This window comes from Pristiophorus japonicus, chromosome 17 (genome assembly GCF_044704955.1).
Source record: "Pristiophorus japonicus isolate sPriJap1 chromosome 17, sPriJap1.hap1, whole genome shotgun sequence".
Lineage (NCBI taxonomy): Eukaryota > Metazoa > Chordata > Chondrichthyes > Pristiophoridae > Pristiophorus > Pristiophorus japonicus.
In genome coordinates, this window is record NC_091993.1 from 80104861 (window position 1) to 80122728 (window position 17868).

A 17868-nucleotide genomic window follows, 5' to 3' on the forward strand; every position below is an offset into this window, starting at 1 on the left:
TCAAATACATAGCCAAGCACTTTTTGAATGTGGTGATGGTTTCTGCCTCTACTACCCTTAAGGCAGTGAGTTCCAGACGCCAACCAGTACTGGATGGAGCAGATATTTCCTCCAACTAAACATAGGGAAGACCAAAACCAATGTCTTCGGTCCCTGCCACAAACTCCATCCCTCTCCCTGGCAACTATCTGAGGCTCAATCAGACCGTTCGCAAACTTGATGTTGTACATGACCCCGAGATGAGCTTCTGGCCACATATCCGTTCCATCACCAAGACCACCTCCTTCCACTTCTGTAACATCGCCTGACTCAACCCCAGTCTCCACTCATCTGCTGCTGCTCATTCATGCCTTTGTTAGCTCTAGACTTGACTAATCCAATGTCTTCCTGGCTTCCACCCTAAGGGTGGAAGCCAGGACTCTCTGCCCACATTCTAACTTACACAAAGACCCGTTCACCCATCACCTCTATGTTTGCTGACATACATTTTGTCCAATTTTCGCCAGGTTTGCGCCAGGATTTTACCCTCAGTGGCGAAAACCCAGTCGGCGGGATCCTTGGGTACCTCTTTGCGGCGGCGCCTCCAAGTACCGCCAAGGAGAGGTGCGCTGACGTGCAACGACGCAGATTGCGTTTGTGTCGTACTTTCGGCACTCTCCCGACTTGTACGCCGCGCCCAGAATAGTGACAGGTCAAACCTGTCGTACAGCCCTGCCAGCAACGGCAAGTATGAAAACCTGCAAAAAAAAGCTAAAGTGTTTATTTTTTAGCGATTTAATAGCTAAGGGTTTTGTGAATGTTTTTTGGAATTTTTTTAAAATTATTTTCCCCCCCTCCCAAGGCCTCTCTCGCAGCACTCCCGGACCCGTACTAAAGTTGTTAAAACGCGACTTGAATTTAAATTTCTCATCCTGGTTTTCAAATCCCTCCATGGCCTCGCCCCGTCCTACCACAGTAACCTCCTCCAGCCCTACACCCCCCCCTCAAAGATCTCCAAGCTCCTCCAGGTCTGGCCTCTTGCACATCCCTGATTTTAATCACTCCACCACTGGTGGTCGTGCATTCGGCTGCATGGGTCCCAAGCTCTGAAATTCCATCCCTTAGCCTCTCTCTCTCTCCCTCTTCCTTTAAGACGCTCCTTAAAAGCTGCCTCTTTGACCAAGCTTTTTGTCATCTGTCCCAATATCTCCAAATGTTGTTGAGTAACACTCCTATGAAGCACTTTGGGCCTTTTACTACATTAAAGGTATTATATAAATGCAAATTGCTGTTGTTGCATGTGGCAACCTGGCATCACTACTCCTGTGTAAAGTGTAATGTGTAAAGTGGGAAACTGCGACCATATCATCATCACTATGTGTACTGCAGCACACACCATTCAAGGGTTTAATCGGAAAGGTTAACTCGATTCAGTTTATTAAAAATTTCTGCTTAGGGCACATGAAGTTGGGTGAGGGATACAGATGTTCCTTCTGGTGTGAGCGATGAATGTAGGACTCAAAGTTCAGGATGCTTTAGGCGCGATGTGCCAAATGGCCTCCTTTTAGGATTCTAATTATTGGTCCACTGTAACTATTCAAATTCTTTACTAAGTCAACTATTGTACTTGGGGTAAATTCATCCTTGAATTTTGCCAATTATTACACATGACAAAGGAAAAACAGCCTCTACCAAAGTGCTGGCCATCATTACTCACTCAACCAACACAATAGAAAAAGTAACTGCCTATACCAATGCGACATTTTGCCTGCATAACAAAAAAATTGTTACATTTATAAAAATAATTAGCTATGAAGCACTTTGCAATGTCTTGAAGAAGATGGGAAAGGCACCATCAACTGCCAGTTTTTTCTTTCTGAAAAGATAGCTGTCAACAACAAATTGCATTTATATAGCATCTTTAATGTTATAAAACGTCCCAAAGTGCTTCTCGGAAGCTTTATCAAACAAAATTTGACATCATCACATTCTAACTTGTATAAAATGTTATATGTGAAAACAAAATAGATTTGATTATATTATACAGAACATGGAGATTAAATGCATTTAGGGCTTGTTTTGTAAAACTCATCAGAAAATACAGGTAACTAAACACAAACAAGAGGGCCAACTATGCCACATCTCATCCCCACAAAGATCCAAAACCTCACTCAAAAATCAGTACTTCAATTATAAACTAAGCACCGCGTGTGCTTGGACTTGCAGCGTTTCTATATTAAATATAAAAACATCTTGCACAAAATATAAAAACTGTCAAAATAATTCAGAATATGCCAAGTAAAGCAAGCAGGTGAACATCCCCTTTAGTACCTGTAACAATCTTTAGAAGACAAAGGGAAGAAAGAAAATATGGTTGGCATGAGTTTTTAAACGTAATCTTACCTAAACAGATTTCTAGAATGTCACTGCACTGAAAATCTACTAGAAATTAGTTGGAAAATTCTTAGTACAGTACTGCATTAAAACAAAACTTGGAGAAAGCTGCAAACTACATGGAACTTTCGAGAAAACTATCGAAAGCATGTTTAGAACTTTCCATGTTAAAGTACAAGATCATGCAATATAGCCAATTCCCATCAACTCTTACCATCTATGAGTGCACGATCAGAGATAAGAAATCTGCCAGAGCACAACCCAGAAACAGTAAGTGAAGGGATCGCTAACGGTTGTAAAGCATCGACCGGCCGCACATCACCAAATCGCACAACTTTCTAGCTGCGCTGCAAAATGACTCGACAGAAAAGGACCGGGCGGCCAGTTCACCCAACCGCGGTGGTGCTGAAAGTGCATTTGTAACACAGGGCCGGGGCACAGGCCCCTCCCCGAATCTCCAGCAATCACCCCCTCGGTAACGGAGGCGGGAGGCGGATGGTAGCGTCCCCCCTCCCCCTTGCAGCCGCTTATGTAATCCGCGGAAAGACGCACAACAACAAGGCCCGGAATCAGCACAATCGGCCTATCAAAGGGAGGGGGAGGAGGAAGGAAGGAAGGGCCTAGAGAGGCCTGCGACTTACCAATTGGTCATGTCCAGGAAGAACGCACAGCCGGCCGGGTTGAGCTGGAAGCCCAGCAGCCTCTGAAACTCGGAGATGAGCACATCCTTGTCGGTGGTTCCCATGCAGCTAAATTTCTGCATCAGGTCCTGATCTAAGTCCATATCCACGTCCATTGCTTTTTTTCTTCTTTCTCGGTCTCTCTTTCTCTTCTCTCTCTCTCTCTCTTATCCCTTGAAGTGCCGCCGGGCCGGCTGTCGGTGGGGGCCCCCGCTCAGCTCGCTGTGTACGGGTGCGCTGTGACGTGTAACTCCAGGCCGAGGCCTACCCCCTCAACATTGTCGCTACCTCGTTTCGATGGCGTCCGCTTCAATAACACGGTCCCCCCTCGCCCAGGCCATGCGCATGCGCACCCAGCCCAGCCTGCCCTCCCCACGAGTCACACTCACTCGCCTGGCGTCACCCTGCTCTGACGTCACACTCGCCCGTGACCTCATCGAGCCGTTGAAGATGGCGGCTCCCCACATCAAACAGTTAAAAGGTGGGACAAATGATGATAATAATGATGTATGTGTGTGATGGTGGCGGCGGCGGCCGCCTAAGGCTGTCATTAATTGAGGAATTCAGGGCAATGCTTTGTGAACTGGGGATGTGTGTGTGTTGGTGCTTAAAGCTCCAAGAAGGGTTTCTTGCACAGCAACAAAAAAACCTACAGAAATCAGCAACAAGTAAACAGAAAATGCTGGAAACTGAGCAAATGAAGAAGCATCTGTGGAGAGAACAAAGGAGTTAAGGGTTCAGGTGCGGCCTCTTTAAAACTAGAGGATATTACATACAACAGCATTTTTTTTAATCATAAAAGGGGGAAGGAAAAAACATAGCATCTTCAATGTGGAAAAATTCCTCAGGTGCTTCACAGAGGTGTACTGAAAATAATGAAACAGCCAAAGAAGATTATGGGAGAGGTGACCAAAAGCTTGGTAAAAAGCTGTTTTTTAAAGAGGGACTTCAAGCAGGAGAGAGCGAGAGGCAGGGAGATTCCAGAGCACGGGGCTGAGGCAACTGAGGCATAGCTGCCAAATGCATAAGAAAAGAAAAAGAGTGCCCTGTAAAGTGCTTAGGTGGAAAACACAATGGTTAAATAGCAGAAGTGATATTAACAGAATGTATAATAGAATCAAATAAATTAAAGATACAGGTATTTACAAGGCACAGATAACATGTCAGTAGCAGAAGGAAGTAGGAGCTGCTACAAGTAGAAATGGCAGTACGAAGAACTAGATGCAGAGCAAACTCCAGGAGCGTGGGAGAACAAAAAAGCAAGGGTGCAGGCCACCCCGCCACCACAGTGTTCTGACATATGGTCCCTATCTAAGAAATCAAGTCATCTTCCCACCCACCCGCTGAAAAGCTGCAACACCCATCCTACGATGCTGGCATTCATGCCTATGTGAAAGTGGGAATTATAGTTAAGTTCTTTAAGTGATATGAAGGCAAAAGGGCTGACTAGTGCATCATAGAAAATATGTTCTAGAAAAGCTGTTACTTGAGCTTGTATTGAGTCGTAGGACAGGAAGTGTTTTCATACCAGACCAAAAGAACTTTGGGATGTTACATAAGAACATAAGAAATAGGAGCAGGAGTAGGCCATTTGGTCCCTCGAGCCTGCTCCGCCAGTCAATGAGATAAAAGCTGATCTTCTACCTCAACTCCACTTGCCTGCACGATCCTGAAGGCTTTGTGTCTTAATGCAAGGAGTATCCGCAATAAGGTGGATGAATTAACTGCAAATAGATGTTAACAGATATGATGTGATTGGGATTACAGAGACGTGGCTCCGGGATGATCAGGGCTGGGAATTCAACATCCATGGGTATTCAACATTCAGGAAGGATAGAATAAAAGGAAAAGGAGGTGGGGTAGCATTGCTGGTTAAAGAGGAGATTAATGCAATAGTTAGGAAGGACATTAGCTTGGATGATGTGGAATCTATATGGATAGAGCTGCAGAACATCAAAGGGCAAAAAACGTTAGTGGGAGTTGTGTACAGACCTCCAAACAGTAGTGATGTTGGGGAGGGCATCAAACAGGAAATTGGGGTGCATGCAATAAAGGTACAGCAGTTATCATGGGTGACTTTAATATGCATATAGATTGGGCTAACCAAACTGGAAGCAATACAGTGGAGGAGGATTTCCTGGAGTGCATAAGGGATGGTTTTCTAGACCAATATGTCGAGGAACCAACTAGGGGGGAGGCCATCTTAGACTGGGTGTTGTGTAATGAGAGAGGATTAATTAGCAATCTCATTGTGCGAGGCCCCTTGGGAAGAGTGACCATAATATGGTGGAATTCTACATTAGGATGGAGAATGAAACAGTTAATTCAGAGACCATGGTCCAGAACTTAAAGAAGAGTAACTTTGAAGGTATGAGGCGTGAATTGGCTAGGATAGATTGGCGAATGATACTTAAGGGGTTGACTGTGGATGGGCAATGGCAGACATTTAGAGACCGCATGGATGAACTGCAACAATTGTACATCCCTGTCTGGCGTAAAAATAAAAAAGGGAAGGTGGCTCAACCGTGGCTATCAAGGGAAATCAGGGATAATATTAAAGCCAAGGAAGTGGCATAGAAATTGACCAGAAATAGCAGTGAACCTGGGGACTGGGAGAAATTTAGAACTCAGCAGAGGAGGACAAAGGGTTTGATTAGGGCAGGGAAAATAGAGTACGAGAGGAAGCTTGCAGGGAACATTAAGACGGTCTGCAAAAGTTTCTATAGATATGTAAAGAGAAAAAGGTTAGTAAAAACAAACGTAGATCCCCTGCAGTCAGAATCAGGGGAAGTCATAACGGGGAACAAAGAAATGGCAGAATAATTGAACAAGTACTTTGGTTCGGTATTCACTAAGGAGGACACAAACAACCTTCCGGATATAAAAGGGGTCAGAGGGTCTAGTAAGAAGGAGGAACTGAGGGAAATCCTTATTGCTCGGGAAATTGTGTTGGGAAATGGATGGGATTGAAGGCCGATAAATCCCCAGGGCCTGATGGACTGCATCCCAGAGTACTTAAGGAGATGGCCTTGGAAATAGCGGATGCATTGACAGTCATTTTCCAACATTCCATTGACTCTGGATCAGTTCCTATCGAGTGGAGGGTAGCCCATGTAACCCCACTTTTTAAAAAAGGAGGGAACGAGAAAACGGAATTATAGACCAGTCAGCCTGATATCAGTAGTGGGTAAAATGATGGAATCAATTATTAAGGATGTCATAGCAGCGCATTTGGAAAGAGGTGACATGATCGGTCTAAGTCGGCATGGATTTGTGAAAGGGAAATCATGCTTGACAAATCTTCTGGAATTTGTTGAGGATGTTTCCAATAGAGTGGACAAGGGAGAACCAGTTGATGTGGTATATTTGGACTTTCAGAAGGCTTTCGACAAGATCCCACACAAGAGATTAATGTGCAAAGTTAAAGCACATGGGATTGGGGGTAGTGTGCTGATGTGGATTGAGAACTGGTTGGCAGACAGGAAGCAAAGAGTAGGAGTAAACGGGAACTTTTCAGAATGGCAGGCAGTGACCAGTGGGGTACCGCAAGGTTCTGTGCTGGGGTCCCAGCTGTTTACATTGTACATTAATGATTTAGACGAGGGGATTAAATGTAGTATCTCCAAATTTTGCAGATGACACTAAGTTGGGTGGCAGTGTGAGCTGCGAGGAGGATGCTATGAGGCTGCAGAGTGACTTGGATAGGTTAGGTGAGTGGGCAAATGCATGGCAGATGAAGTATAATGTGGATAAATGTGAGGTTATCCACTTTGGTGGTAAAAACAGAGAGACAGACTATTATCTGAATGGTGACAGATTAGGAAAAGGGGAGGTGCAACGAGACCTGGGTGTCATGGTACATCAGTCATTGAAGGTTGGCATGCAGGTACAGCAGGCGGTTAAGAAAGCAAATGGCATGTTGGCCTTCAAAGCAAGGGGATTTGAGTACAGGGGCAGAGAGGTGTTGCTACAGTTGTACAGGGCCTTGGCGAGGCCACAACTGGAGTATTGTCGACAGTTTTGGTCTCCTAACTTGAGGAAGGACATTCTTGCTATTGAGGGAGTGCAGCGAAGGTTGACCAGACTGATTCCCGGGATGGCCGGACTGACATATCAAGAAAGACTGGATCACCTGGGCTTGTATTCACTGGAGTTCTGAAGAATGAGAGGGGATCTCATAGAAACGTTTAAAATTCTGATGGGTTTAGACAGGTTAGATGCAGGAAGAATGTTGCCAATGTTGGGGAAGTCCAGAACCAGCGGTCACAGTCTAAGGATAAGGGGTAAGCCATTTAGGACCGAGATGAGGAGAAACTTCTTCACCTAGAGAGTGGTGAACCTGTGGAATTCTCTACCACAGAAAGTTGTTGAGGCCAATTCACTAAATATATTCAAAAAGGAGTTAGATGTAGTCACATAGAAAATAGGTGCAGGAGTAGGCCATTCGGCCCTTCGAGCCTGCAACACATTCAATGAGATCATGGCTGATCATTCCCTCAGTACCCCTTGATCCCCTTAGCCGTATGGGCCATATCTAACTCCCTCTTGAATATATCCAATGAACTGGCATCAACAACTCTTTGCAGCAGGGAATTCCTCAGGTTAACAACTCTCTGAGTGAAGAAGTTTCTCCTCATCTTAGGATAAGGGGTAAGCCATTTAGGACTAAGCGTATGTCCCCTGGTTCTGGACTTCCCCAATATCGGGAACATTCTTCCCGCATCTCCTGTCCAGTCCCGACAGAATCTTATACATTTCTATGAGATCCTCTCTCATCCTTCCAAACTCCAGTGAATAAAGGCCCAGTTGATCCAGCCTCTCCTCATATGTCAGTCCAGCCATCCCTGGAATTAGTTTGATGAACCTTCGCTGCACTCCCTTAATAGCAGATTAGAAGACCAAAGCTGAACACACTATTCCAGGTGAGGCCTCACTAAGGCACTGTACAACTGCAGTAAGACCTCCCCTGCTCCTGTACTCAAATCCCCTAGCTATGAAAGCCAACATACCATTTGCCGCCTTCAGCGTCTATTGTACCTGCATGCCAACCTTCAATGATTGATGAACGATGAGACCTAGGTCTCGTTGCACCTCCCCCTTTTCCTAATTGCCGCCATTCAGATAATATTCTGCCTTCGTGTTTTTGCCCCCAAAATGGATAACCTCACATTTATCCATATTGTACTGCATCGGCCATACATTTGCCCACTCACCTAACCTGTCCAAGTCCCCCTCACAGCTCACCGCCACCCAGTTTAGTGTCATCTGCAAACTTGGAGATATTACACTTAATTCAATCATCCAAATCGTTAATCTACCCACCCGATTTGAACCCAAGCCCCAGAGGTATGGGGGGAAAGGTCTAACTCACCCCCACCTAGTCTATTTTATTGCATTTCGATAGGAATGATACAGAAACACAGCATTCTTTCAGACTTCACTTAAAACTCTCGGGATTGCACTTCTGCTTTGGCGCAGTAACTGCAGCCTAGACTGACCAGGCTGGGTTTATTTCAGGGAGTCCCACTTCTACTAGGGGGATCAAGGGGTATGGCGAGAAAGCAGGAATGGGGTACTGAAGTTGCATGTTCAGCCATGAACTCATTGAATGGCGGTGCAGGCTCGAAGGGCCGAATGGCCTATTCCTGCACCTATTTTCTATGTTTTCTATGTTTCTATCCCCAGGAAGGATAGACAGAAAGGTAAAGGAGATGGGGTAGCGTTGCTGGTTCAAGAGGAAATTAACGCAATAGTAAGGAAGGACATTAGCTTGGATGATGTGGAATCTGTATGGCTGTAGCTGCGGAATACCAAAGGGCAGAAAACGCTAGTGGGAGTTGTGTACAGACCACCAAACAGTAGTAGTGAGGTTGGGGACAGCATAAAAAAGAAAATGGGGATGCGTGCAATAAAGGTACAGCAGTTATCATGGGCAACTTTAATCTACAAATAGATTGGGCTCACCTAACTGGTAGCAATACGGTGGAGGAGGATTTCCTGGAGTGTATTAGGGATAGTTTTCTAGACCAATATGTCGAGCAACCAACTAGAGGGCTGGCCATCCTAGACTCGGTGATGAGAAAGGACTAATTAACAATCTTGTTGTGCGAGGCCCCTTGGGGAAGAGTGACCATAATATGGTAGAATTCTTTATTAAGATGGAGAGCGACACAGTTAATTCAGAGACGAGGGTCCTGAACTTAAGAAAAGGTAACTTCGATGGTATGAGACGTGAATTGGCTAGAATAGACTGGCGAATGAAACTTAAAGGGTTGACGGTGGATAGGCAATGGCAAACATTTAAAGATTACATGGATGATGTGGAAGAAAGAATCTATGAACACCTGGCTTAATTTAGAGGGAAGGGTTAAATTCTGTTTTTTGCTATGCTTAAAGAAATAATAAGACTAGAAAAATAGCCACGCTTTTTAGCCTTGAAACTTAGAGATGCAATTAGGTGACCATCTGGTATTAAAAGGGAGTCTCCTTTTGCCTTTGCTTATCAGACTGTGAACAGAGAGAAACTATGCAAGGACAGATAGAGTGTGTAGCTCCCGAGACGACCTTTGTACTCGCGGGACTAATGAATAAGATTCTTTTTCTATTTCTGTATTCAATTTCTGTATAAAGATAAGTGCAATTTGCTTGTATGACAGAGTTTTGCCTTGGTACGGTCCAAGCAGGCTCTCCGAGATATATCTTGCTTTTTAAAATAAATTCTCTCGAAGTGCAGTTCTGAAAGTCTCCGCCTGAGTTAATTTAAGCTAAATATTTCCTCGACAGATGTATTTCAACAATTGTACATCCCTGTCTAGAGTAAAAATAAAACTGTGAAGGTGGCTCAACCGTGGCTAACAAGGGAAATTAAGGATAGTGTTAAATCCAAGGAAGAGGCATATAAATTGGCCAGAAAAAGCAGCAAACCTGAGGACTGGGAGAAATTTAGAATTCAGCAGAGAAGGACAAATGGTTTAGTTAGGCGAGGGGGGAAAAGAGTATGAGAGGAAGCTTGCCGGGAACATAAAAACTGACTGCAAAAGCTTCTATAGATATGTGAAGAGAAAAAGACTAGTGAAGACAAACTTGCAGTCAGATTCAAGTGAATTTATAATGGGGAACAAACAAATGGCAGACCAGTTGAACAAATACTTTGGTTCTGTCTTCACGAAGGAAGACACAAATAACCTTCCAGAAATACTAGGGGACCGAGGGACTAGTGAGAAGGAGGAACTGAAGGAAATCCTTATTAGTCATGTAATTGTGTTAGGGAAATTGATGGGATTGAAGGCCGATAAATCCCTGGGGCCTGATAGTCTGCATCCCAGAGTACTTAAGGAAGTGGCCCTAGAAATAGTGGATGCATTGGTGATCATTTTCTAACAGTCTATCAACTCTGGATCAATTCCTATGGACTGGAGGGTAGCTAATGTAACACCCTGGAGAGAGAAAACGGGTAATTATAGACCTGTTAGCCTGACATCAGTAGTGGGGAAAATGTTGGAATCAATTATTAAAGATGAAATAGCAGTGCATTTGGAAAGCAGTAACAGGATCGGTCCAAGTCAGCATGGATTTATAAAAGGGAAATCTTCTGGAATTTTTTGAGGTTGTAACTAGCAGAGTGGACAAGGGAGAACCAGTGGATGTGGTGTATTTGGACTTTCAAAAGGCTTTTGACAAGGTCCCACACAAGAGATTGGTGTGCAAAATTAAAGCACATGATATGGGGGGTAATGTACTGACGTGGATAGAGAACTGGTTGGCAGACAGGAAGCAGAGCGTCGGGATAAACGGACCTTTTCAGAATGGCAGGCAGTGACTAGTGGAGTGCCGCAGGGCTCAGTGCTGGGACCCCAGCTATTTACAATATACATTAATGATTTGGATGAAGGAATTGAGTGTAATATCTCCAAGTTTGCAGATGACACTAAGCTGGGTGGCAGTGTGAGCTGTGAGGAGGACGCAAAGAGGCTGCAGGGTGACTTGGATAGGTTAGGTGAGTGGGCAAATGCATGGCAGTTGCAGTATAATGTGGATACATGTGAGGTTATCCACTTTGGGGGCAAAAACACAAAGGCAGAATATTATCTGAATGGCGGCGAATTAGGAAAAGGGGAGATGCAATGAGACCTGGGTGTCATGGTACATCAGTCATTGAAAGTTGGCATGCAGGTACAGCAGGCGGTGAAGACGGCAAATGGCATTTTGGCCTTCATAATGAGAGGAATTGAGTATAGGAGCAGCAAGGTCTTACTGCAGTTGTACAGGGCCTTGGTGAGGCCTCACCTGGAATATTATGTTTAATTTTGGTCTCCTAATCTGAGGCAGGACGTTCTTGCTATTGAGGGATTGCAGCGAAGGTTCACCAGACTGATTCCCGGATGGCAGGACTGGCATATGAGGAGAGACTGGATCGACTGGGCCTGGATTCACTGGAATGTAGAAGGATGAGAGGGGTTAGAAACATAGAAAATAGGTGCAGGAGTAGGCCATTCGGCCCTTCGAGCCTGCACCACCATTCAATAAGATCATGGTTGATCATTCCCTCAGTACCTCTTTCCTGCTTTTTCTCTATACCCCTTGATCCCTTTAGCCGTAAGGGCCATATCTAACTCCCTCTTGAATATTTGCTATGAACTCGCATCAACAACTCTCTGCGGCAGGGAATTCCACAGGTTAACAACTCTCTGAGTGAAGAAGTTTCTCCTCATCTCAGTCCTAAATGGCTTACCCTTTATCCTTAGACTATGTCCCCCTGGTTCTGGACTTCCCCAACATCGGGAACATTCTTCCCACATCTAACCTGTCCAATCCCGTCAGAATCTTATACGTTTCTATGAGATCCCCTCTCATCCTTCTAAACTCGTGTATAAAGGCTCAGTTGATCCAGTCGCTCCTCATATGTCAGTCCAGCCATCCCTGGAATCAGTCTGGTGAACCTTCGCTGCATTCCCTCAATAGCAAGAACGTCTTTCCTCTGATTAGGAGACCAAAACTAACACAATATTCCAGGTGAGGTCTCACCAAGGCCCTGTACAACTGCAGTAAGACCTCCCTGCTCCGATACTCAAATCCCCTAGCTATGAAGGCCAACATACCATTTACCTTCTTCACCGCCTGATGTACCTGCATGCCAACTTTCAATGACTGATGAACCATGACACCCAGGTCTCGTTGCACCTCCCCTTTTCCTAATCTGCCGCCATTCAGATAATATTCTGCCTTCGTGTTTTTGCCCCCAAAGTGGATAACCTCACATTTATCCACATTATACTGCATCTGCCATGCATTTGCCCACTCACCTAACCTGTCCAAGTCACCCTGCAGCCTCTTAGCATCCTCGTCACAGCTCACACCGCCACCCAGTTTAGTGTCATCTGCAAACTTGGAGATATTACACTCAATTCCTTCATCTAAATCATTAATGTATATTGTAAAGAGCTGGGGTGCCAGCACTGAGCCCTGCGGCACTCCACTAATCACTGCCTGCCATTCTGAAAGGATCCGTTTATCCCGGCTCTCTGCTTCCTGTCTGCCAACCAGTTCTCTATCCACGTCAGTACATTACCCCCAATACCCTGTGCTTTAATTTTGCACACCAATCTCTTGTGTGGGACCTTGTCAAAAGCCTTTTGAAAGTCCAAATACACCACATCCACTGGTTCTCCCTTGTCCACTCTACTAGTTACATCCTCAAAAAATTCCAGAAGACTGGTCAAACATGATTTCCCTTTCATAAATCCATGCTGACTTGTACCGATCCTGTCAATGCTTTCCAAATGCACTGCCATTTCATCCTTATTGATTGATTCCAACATTTTCCCCACTACTGATGTCAGGCAAATGGTCTATAATTACCCGTTTTCTCTCTCCCTCCTTTTTTAAAAACTGGTGTTACATTAGCTACCCTCCAGTCCATAGGAACTGATCCAGAGTCGATAGACTGATCTCATAGAATCATTTAAAATTCTGATGGGACTGGACAGGTTAGATGCAGGAAGAATGTTCCCGATGTTGGGGAAGTCCAAAACCAAGGGACACAGTCTAAGGATAAGGGGTAAGCCATTTAGGACTGAGATGAGGAGAAGCTTGTTAACTTGTGGAATTCTCTTCCACAGAGAGTTGTTGATGCCAGTTCATTGGATATATTCAAGAGGGAGTTAGATATGGCCCTTTTGGCTAAAGGGATCAAGGGGTCTGGAGAGAAAGCAGGAAAGGGGTACTGAGGTGAATGATCAGTCATGATCTTATTGAATGGTGGTGCAGGCTCGAAGGGCTGAACGGCCGACTCCTGCACCTATTTTCTATATCCGTTAATATCCACAAATCAATCGATCTCTGTCTTGAATATAAATGACTGAGCTTCCACAGCCCTCTGGGGTAGAGAATTCCAAAGATTCGCTGTTATGTCTTGATAAAGAGTCAGACTAGATACTGCAAGCTCAAAGTAGGTGTAACCGTAGTCCTTTATTGCAGATCTCAGAGTGCCTCTCCAGCCTGTGAGGCCTCCTTGTATACAGGTGCTCCCAAGTGATTGTGGCATTCCTTGAGACTCCAGGGGACTCCTGGTGGTTAGACATGGTAATGACAGGTTTACATACATAACAACACCCCCCCCCCCAACCCCCCAAAGTCAATAGTGTAACTATTTGCAATGTGAGTCGATCTGGGGCCTTTTTTCCCTGGTTGATCATCTCGGTGCAAATGCTGGTGTTGGTGAGTCGTTTGTTGGGCCTTCACTGGGCTGCTGCACAGCTTGCCTTGCTGGACTGCTGGGGGTGGTGAGCCTTGCTGGGCTGCTGCGGGTGATGGGTTCTGCTTCGTGGTCAACCGCTGGGTCGGTTACCACTTGTGTGTATGTTGGAGGGTCGAAAAAGGTAGAGTCGATTGTGGGTTGTTCTGGATAGTCCGTAAATCTGACTTTGGTTTGGTCCAAGTGTTTTCTGCAGGTTAGTCCATTTGCGAGTTTGACCACAAACACCCTACTCCCCTCTTTGGCCAAAACAGTGTCAGCAATCCACTTGGGACCTTGTCCATAGTTCAACACAAATACAGGATCATTTACTTCAATTTCGCGTGACACACTTGCGCGATGATGATATGTATTCTGTTGAAGTCGCCTGCTCTCTACCTGTTAGTATAGATCAGGGTGGATTAACGAGAGCCTTGGCTTAAGTGCCCTTTTCATGGTGAGCTCCCTTTTATACCTGGTTACCTGTCGTGTACAGATGACTCCTAGGTCTCCACCAGTTGCACCCTCTGGTGGTACAAGCATACTGTATACAGTGTGAAGGTACATTCAGTACTCTTATGTAACTGTACATTGAGTGTACAGGGAGTATACTTATTATACATATACAACACTTCCTTAGGTAAAGAGACAAAACTGAACACAATACTCTACGTGTGGCCTCACCAGGGCCCTAAATAATTGCAGTAAGACATCTTTACTCTTGTACTCAAATCCTCTTGTAATAATTTGCTTTCTTAATTGCTTGCTGTACCTGCATGTTAACTTTCAGTGATTTGTGTACAAGGACACCCAGGTCCCTCTGAACACCAACATTTCCCAATCTCTCACCATTTAAAAAATATAGGTACTTTGCTTTTCTATTTTTCCTACCAAAGTGGATAACTTCACATTTTTCCATATTATATTCCATATGTTCATTCTCAAGTTGGAAATTTTCATGGTTCGATACTATTGGGTGAAGAACTGCCGACATAAGACATATGCTGGTTTTAAACTTGTTGCTGTTCCCTCTTCTTTGAATTCCATTGGCTTTTTGTTAAAGGAACGAGCCAAAATGGGGGGGAAAATCTCAAACTAGATACAATTAAATACATAGCAGTATTCAGACTCACTGATGTGTGGGATGCTCTCACAGTTTCACTAAAATAGCCCAAAGTATAATTTAAAATGAAATGTAGATTATCCGTTATTGCATGTATGAGTAGAAAGCTTTGTATTACAACTTATACATTTTTTTGTAATAACCAGTAAAATAACTGTAAAATACAACAGTTTGACTGGTAAAGTTCTCAAATCATAAAACAGCAATATGAGTACTTAATCTCTCAATTATATTTTATGGGTTGAAAAAGAGGTCGGGATTGAATCACTATGCACAGTTAATCTCTCAAATTTAGTTTGAAGCTTCTCAGCTCGATATTAGTGTATCTGTCCAGGATACAAGATTTTAAAAGGTCTGTCAAGATTTTAAACACTCATTTCTATTTTTGTCACACAACCAACACTGTACTTGAAATATACATTTTATGATAATTAACATATGACTTTGTTACTGATGCTGTGACTGACCTGTAACAAGTCATTGAAATTTCAGGAAACTATTTGGTACACTCTTTCCCATGTACGTTAAGATAGTGAACCAGCACACAGCTTATTAACATCAATCACCTGCAAATTAGGAATATGCAAGGATACCACGACAAGTTTTTTTTACTGTTTACCCTTTTTCATTTCAGCACCAATTTATTGGCAGTGTACTACTTTGACACAAGTTAATGGGATTATATGTCTCCCTGCCTCTGAAGAAGAACACCTAAATGTACGGAGTGATACTGGGATGAATGGGAAATCGTTTAATGTAACAACGGTAGGTACAGTAACACAGTCATTGTACTTCCAATATCCAGGTTACACCATGAATTTGAGTTTGATGATCACCAAAACACTGCAGATGTTTTAGAGTGGGATACATGTAATGTCGATAACTTTTCAGATGTTTCAGAAGGAATCTCACAGGAGGCTATTATAAAAAATCAGACAAATAGTATCAAAGAAAATTTAGCACATGGGTAATAGGTGTTATTCGGATTGGAGAAGGGTTCGAAGTGGTGTACTTGAGGGATCCATGCTTAGACCACTTTTGTGTTCAATGCATATATTTGTTTTGGACTTGGGCATTGGATGCAAGATATCGAAATTTGATGATGTAAAAGTAGAGAATTTGGTAACAAAAAGGGAGACTGTAAAAGACCAGGAGGATATAGGAATGTTGGCAGAATGTGCAGACAGATGACAAATGCAATTTAATGGAGAAAAATGTGATGTAATGCATTACAATACGAAAACCAAGGAATGGGAAGGCACATTCGCAAGACATTTCCGAACGAGGAAGGCCATTCGCTCATCTTAATTCATCCATTCAGAAATACGCCACACGGCCCACATTGCTGAATCCAGTTCTTTCTTAAATGTTTTAAGAATGTTTGCCTCCACTACTCTATACAGGAGTCCATTCCAAGTGTTAATCATTCTTCACGTGAAGAAAAACTTGCTAAATCAGTTCTAAATTTATCTTTTATCAGTTTGAACCTGTGTTCTCTTGTCCACTTCTTGTTTAATTTAAAGAAGTATTCCACATTTACCTTTTCCATTTCCATAACTATCTTGTATACATCTTTCATACCCCCTCTCAGACACCTTCTTTCAAGGCTGAGAAATATATTTCTCTACCACTACTACAACAAGTTGCATTTATATAGCACCTTTGACATAGTAAAACATCCCAAGGCGCTTTACAGGAGAGTTATCAAACAAAATTTGACATCGAACCACATAAAAAGATATTGGGACAGGTGACTAAAAGCTTGGTCGAAAAGGTAGCTTTTAAGGAGCATCTTAAAGGAGGAGAGATGCGGAGAGGTTTAGAGAGGGAATTCCAGAGCTTATGGCCTAGGCAACTGACGGTGGAGCGATTAAAATCGGGGATGCGCAAGAGACCAGAATTGGAGGAACACAGATCTCGGAAGGTTGTAGAGCTGGAGGGAGTTGAAAGGTTGCAGAGATAAGGAGGCCATGGCGCGATTTGAAAATAAAGATGAAAATTTTAAATTTGAAGCGTTGGCAGAACGGGAGCCAGTGTATGTCAACATGCACAGGGGTGACGGGTGAACGGAACTTGGTGCGAGTTAGAAGAAGGGCAGCAGAATTTTGGATGAGTTCAAGTTTAAGGAGGGTGCAAGGTGAGTGGCCAGCCAGGAGAGCATTGGAATAGTTGAGTCTAGAGGTAACAAGTGCTTTGATGAGGGTTTCAACAGTAGATGAGCTGAATCCGGGGCGGAGATGGGTGATGTTACGGAGGTGGAAGCACAAGGTCTTGTGGATGGAGAGGATATGGGATCGGAAGCTCAGTTAGGTCGAGAAGTGGTGAACAGTCTGGTTTAGCCTCAGACAGTTACCAGAGAGAGTGAACAGAGTTTGAGGTGGGGACCGAAGACGATAGTTTTGGTCTTTCCAATATTTAGTTGGAAGAAATATTTGTTCATCCAATACTGGTTGTCGGACAAGCAGCATGACAAATGATAGGCAATGGAGCATTTGAGAGAAGTGGTGATGAGGTGGAGCAAGATGTCACCAGTGTACATGTGGAACCTGATAATTTTCAGATGATGTCGTTAAGGAGCAGCATGTAAATGAGAAATAGGGGCCGCAAGGATAGATCTTTGGAGGACTCCAGATGTAAGTGTGTGGGAGCCGAAGAGAAGCCATTGCAGGTGATTCTCTGGTTACTACTGAATAGATAAGAATGGAACCAGGCGAGTGCAGTCCCACCCAGCTGGCCGATGGAGAGGCATTGGAGGACGATGTTGTGGTCAACCAACAGCAACAACTTCTATTTATATAGTGCCTTTAACGTAGTGAAACATCCCAAGGCGCTTCACAGGAGTATTATGAGATAAAACATTTGACACCAAGCCACATAAGGAGAAATTAGGGCAGGTGAGGGTCAAAGAGATGGGTTTTAAGGAGCGTCTTGAAGGAGGAAAGAGGTGTAAAGAGGCGGAG

General features: G+C 43.9%; 2 protein-coding genes across 5 annotated transcripts in view; one reads left to right on the forward strand and one right to left on the reverse strand.

Moving 5' to 3' along the window:
• The window catches only part of ilrun (inflammation and lipid regulator with UBA-like and NBR1-like domains), a 111891-nt gene extending 108478 nt beyond the window's left edge, over window positions 1–3413 (reverse strand). For 3 of the 4 annotated variants that reach the window (XR_011587474.1, XR_011587475.1, XM_070858881.1), the window contains exon 1: window positions 3015–3410. Coding sequence is in view for 2 of the 4 variants with exons in the window: in XM_070858881.1 (XP_070714982.1) it covers window positions 3015–3169 (155 nt within the window). In the remaining 2 variants the exon portion in view is untranslated. Of the gene's footprint in view, window positions 1–3014 lie in introns of all 4 variants that reach the window. The other variant, XM_070858880.1, reaches the window with a different exon arrangement.
• A 75-nt stretch (window positions 3414–3488) lies between these two features.
• The window catches only part of LOC139228002 (uncharacterized), a 31488-nt gene continuing 17108 nt past the window's right edge, over window positions 3489–17868 (forward strand). The window contains exons 1-2 of the mRNA XM_070859153.1: window positions 3489–3534; window positions 15543–15673. The gene's annotated coding sequence lies outside the window, so the exon portion shown is untranslated. The remainder of the gene's footprint in view (window positions 3535–15542; window positions 15674–17868) is intronic.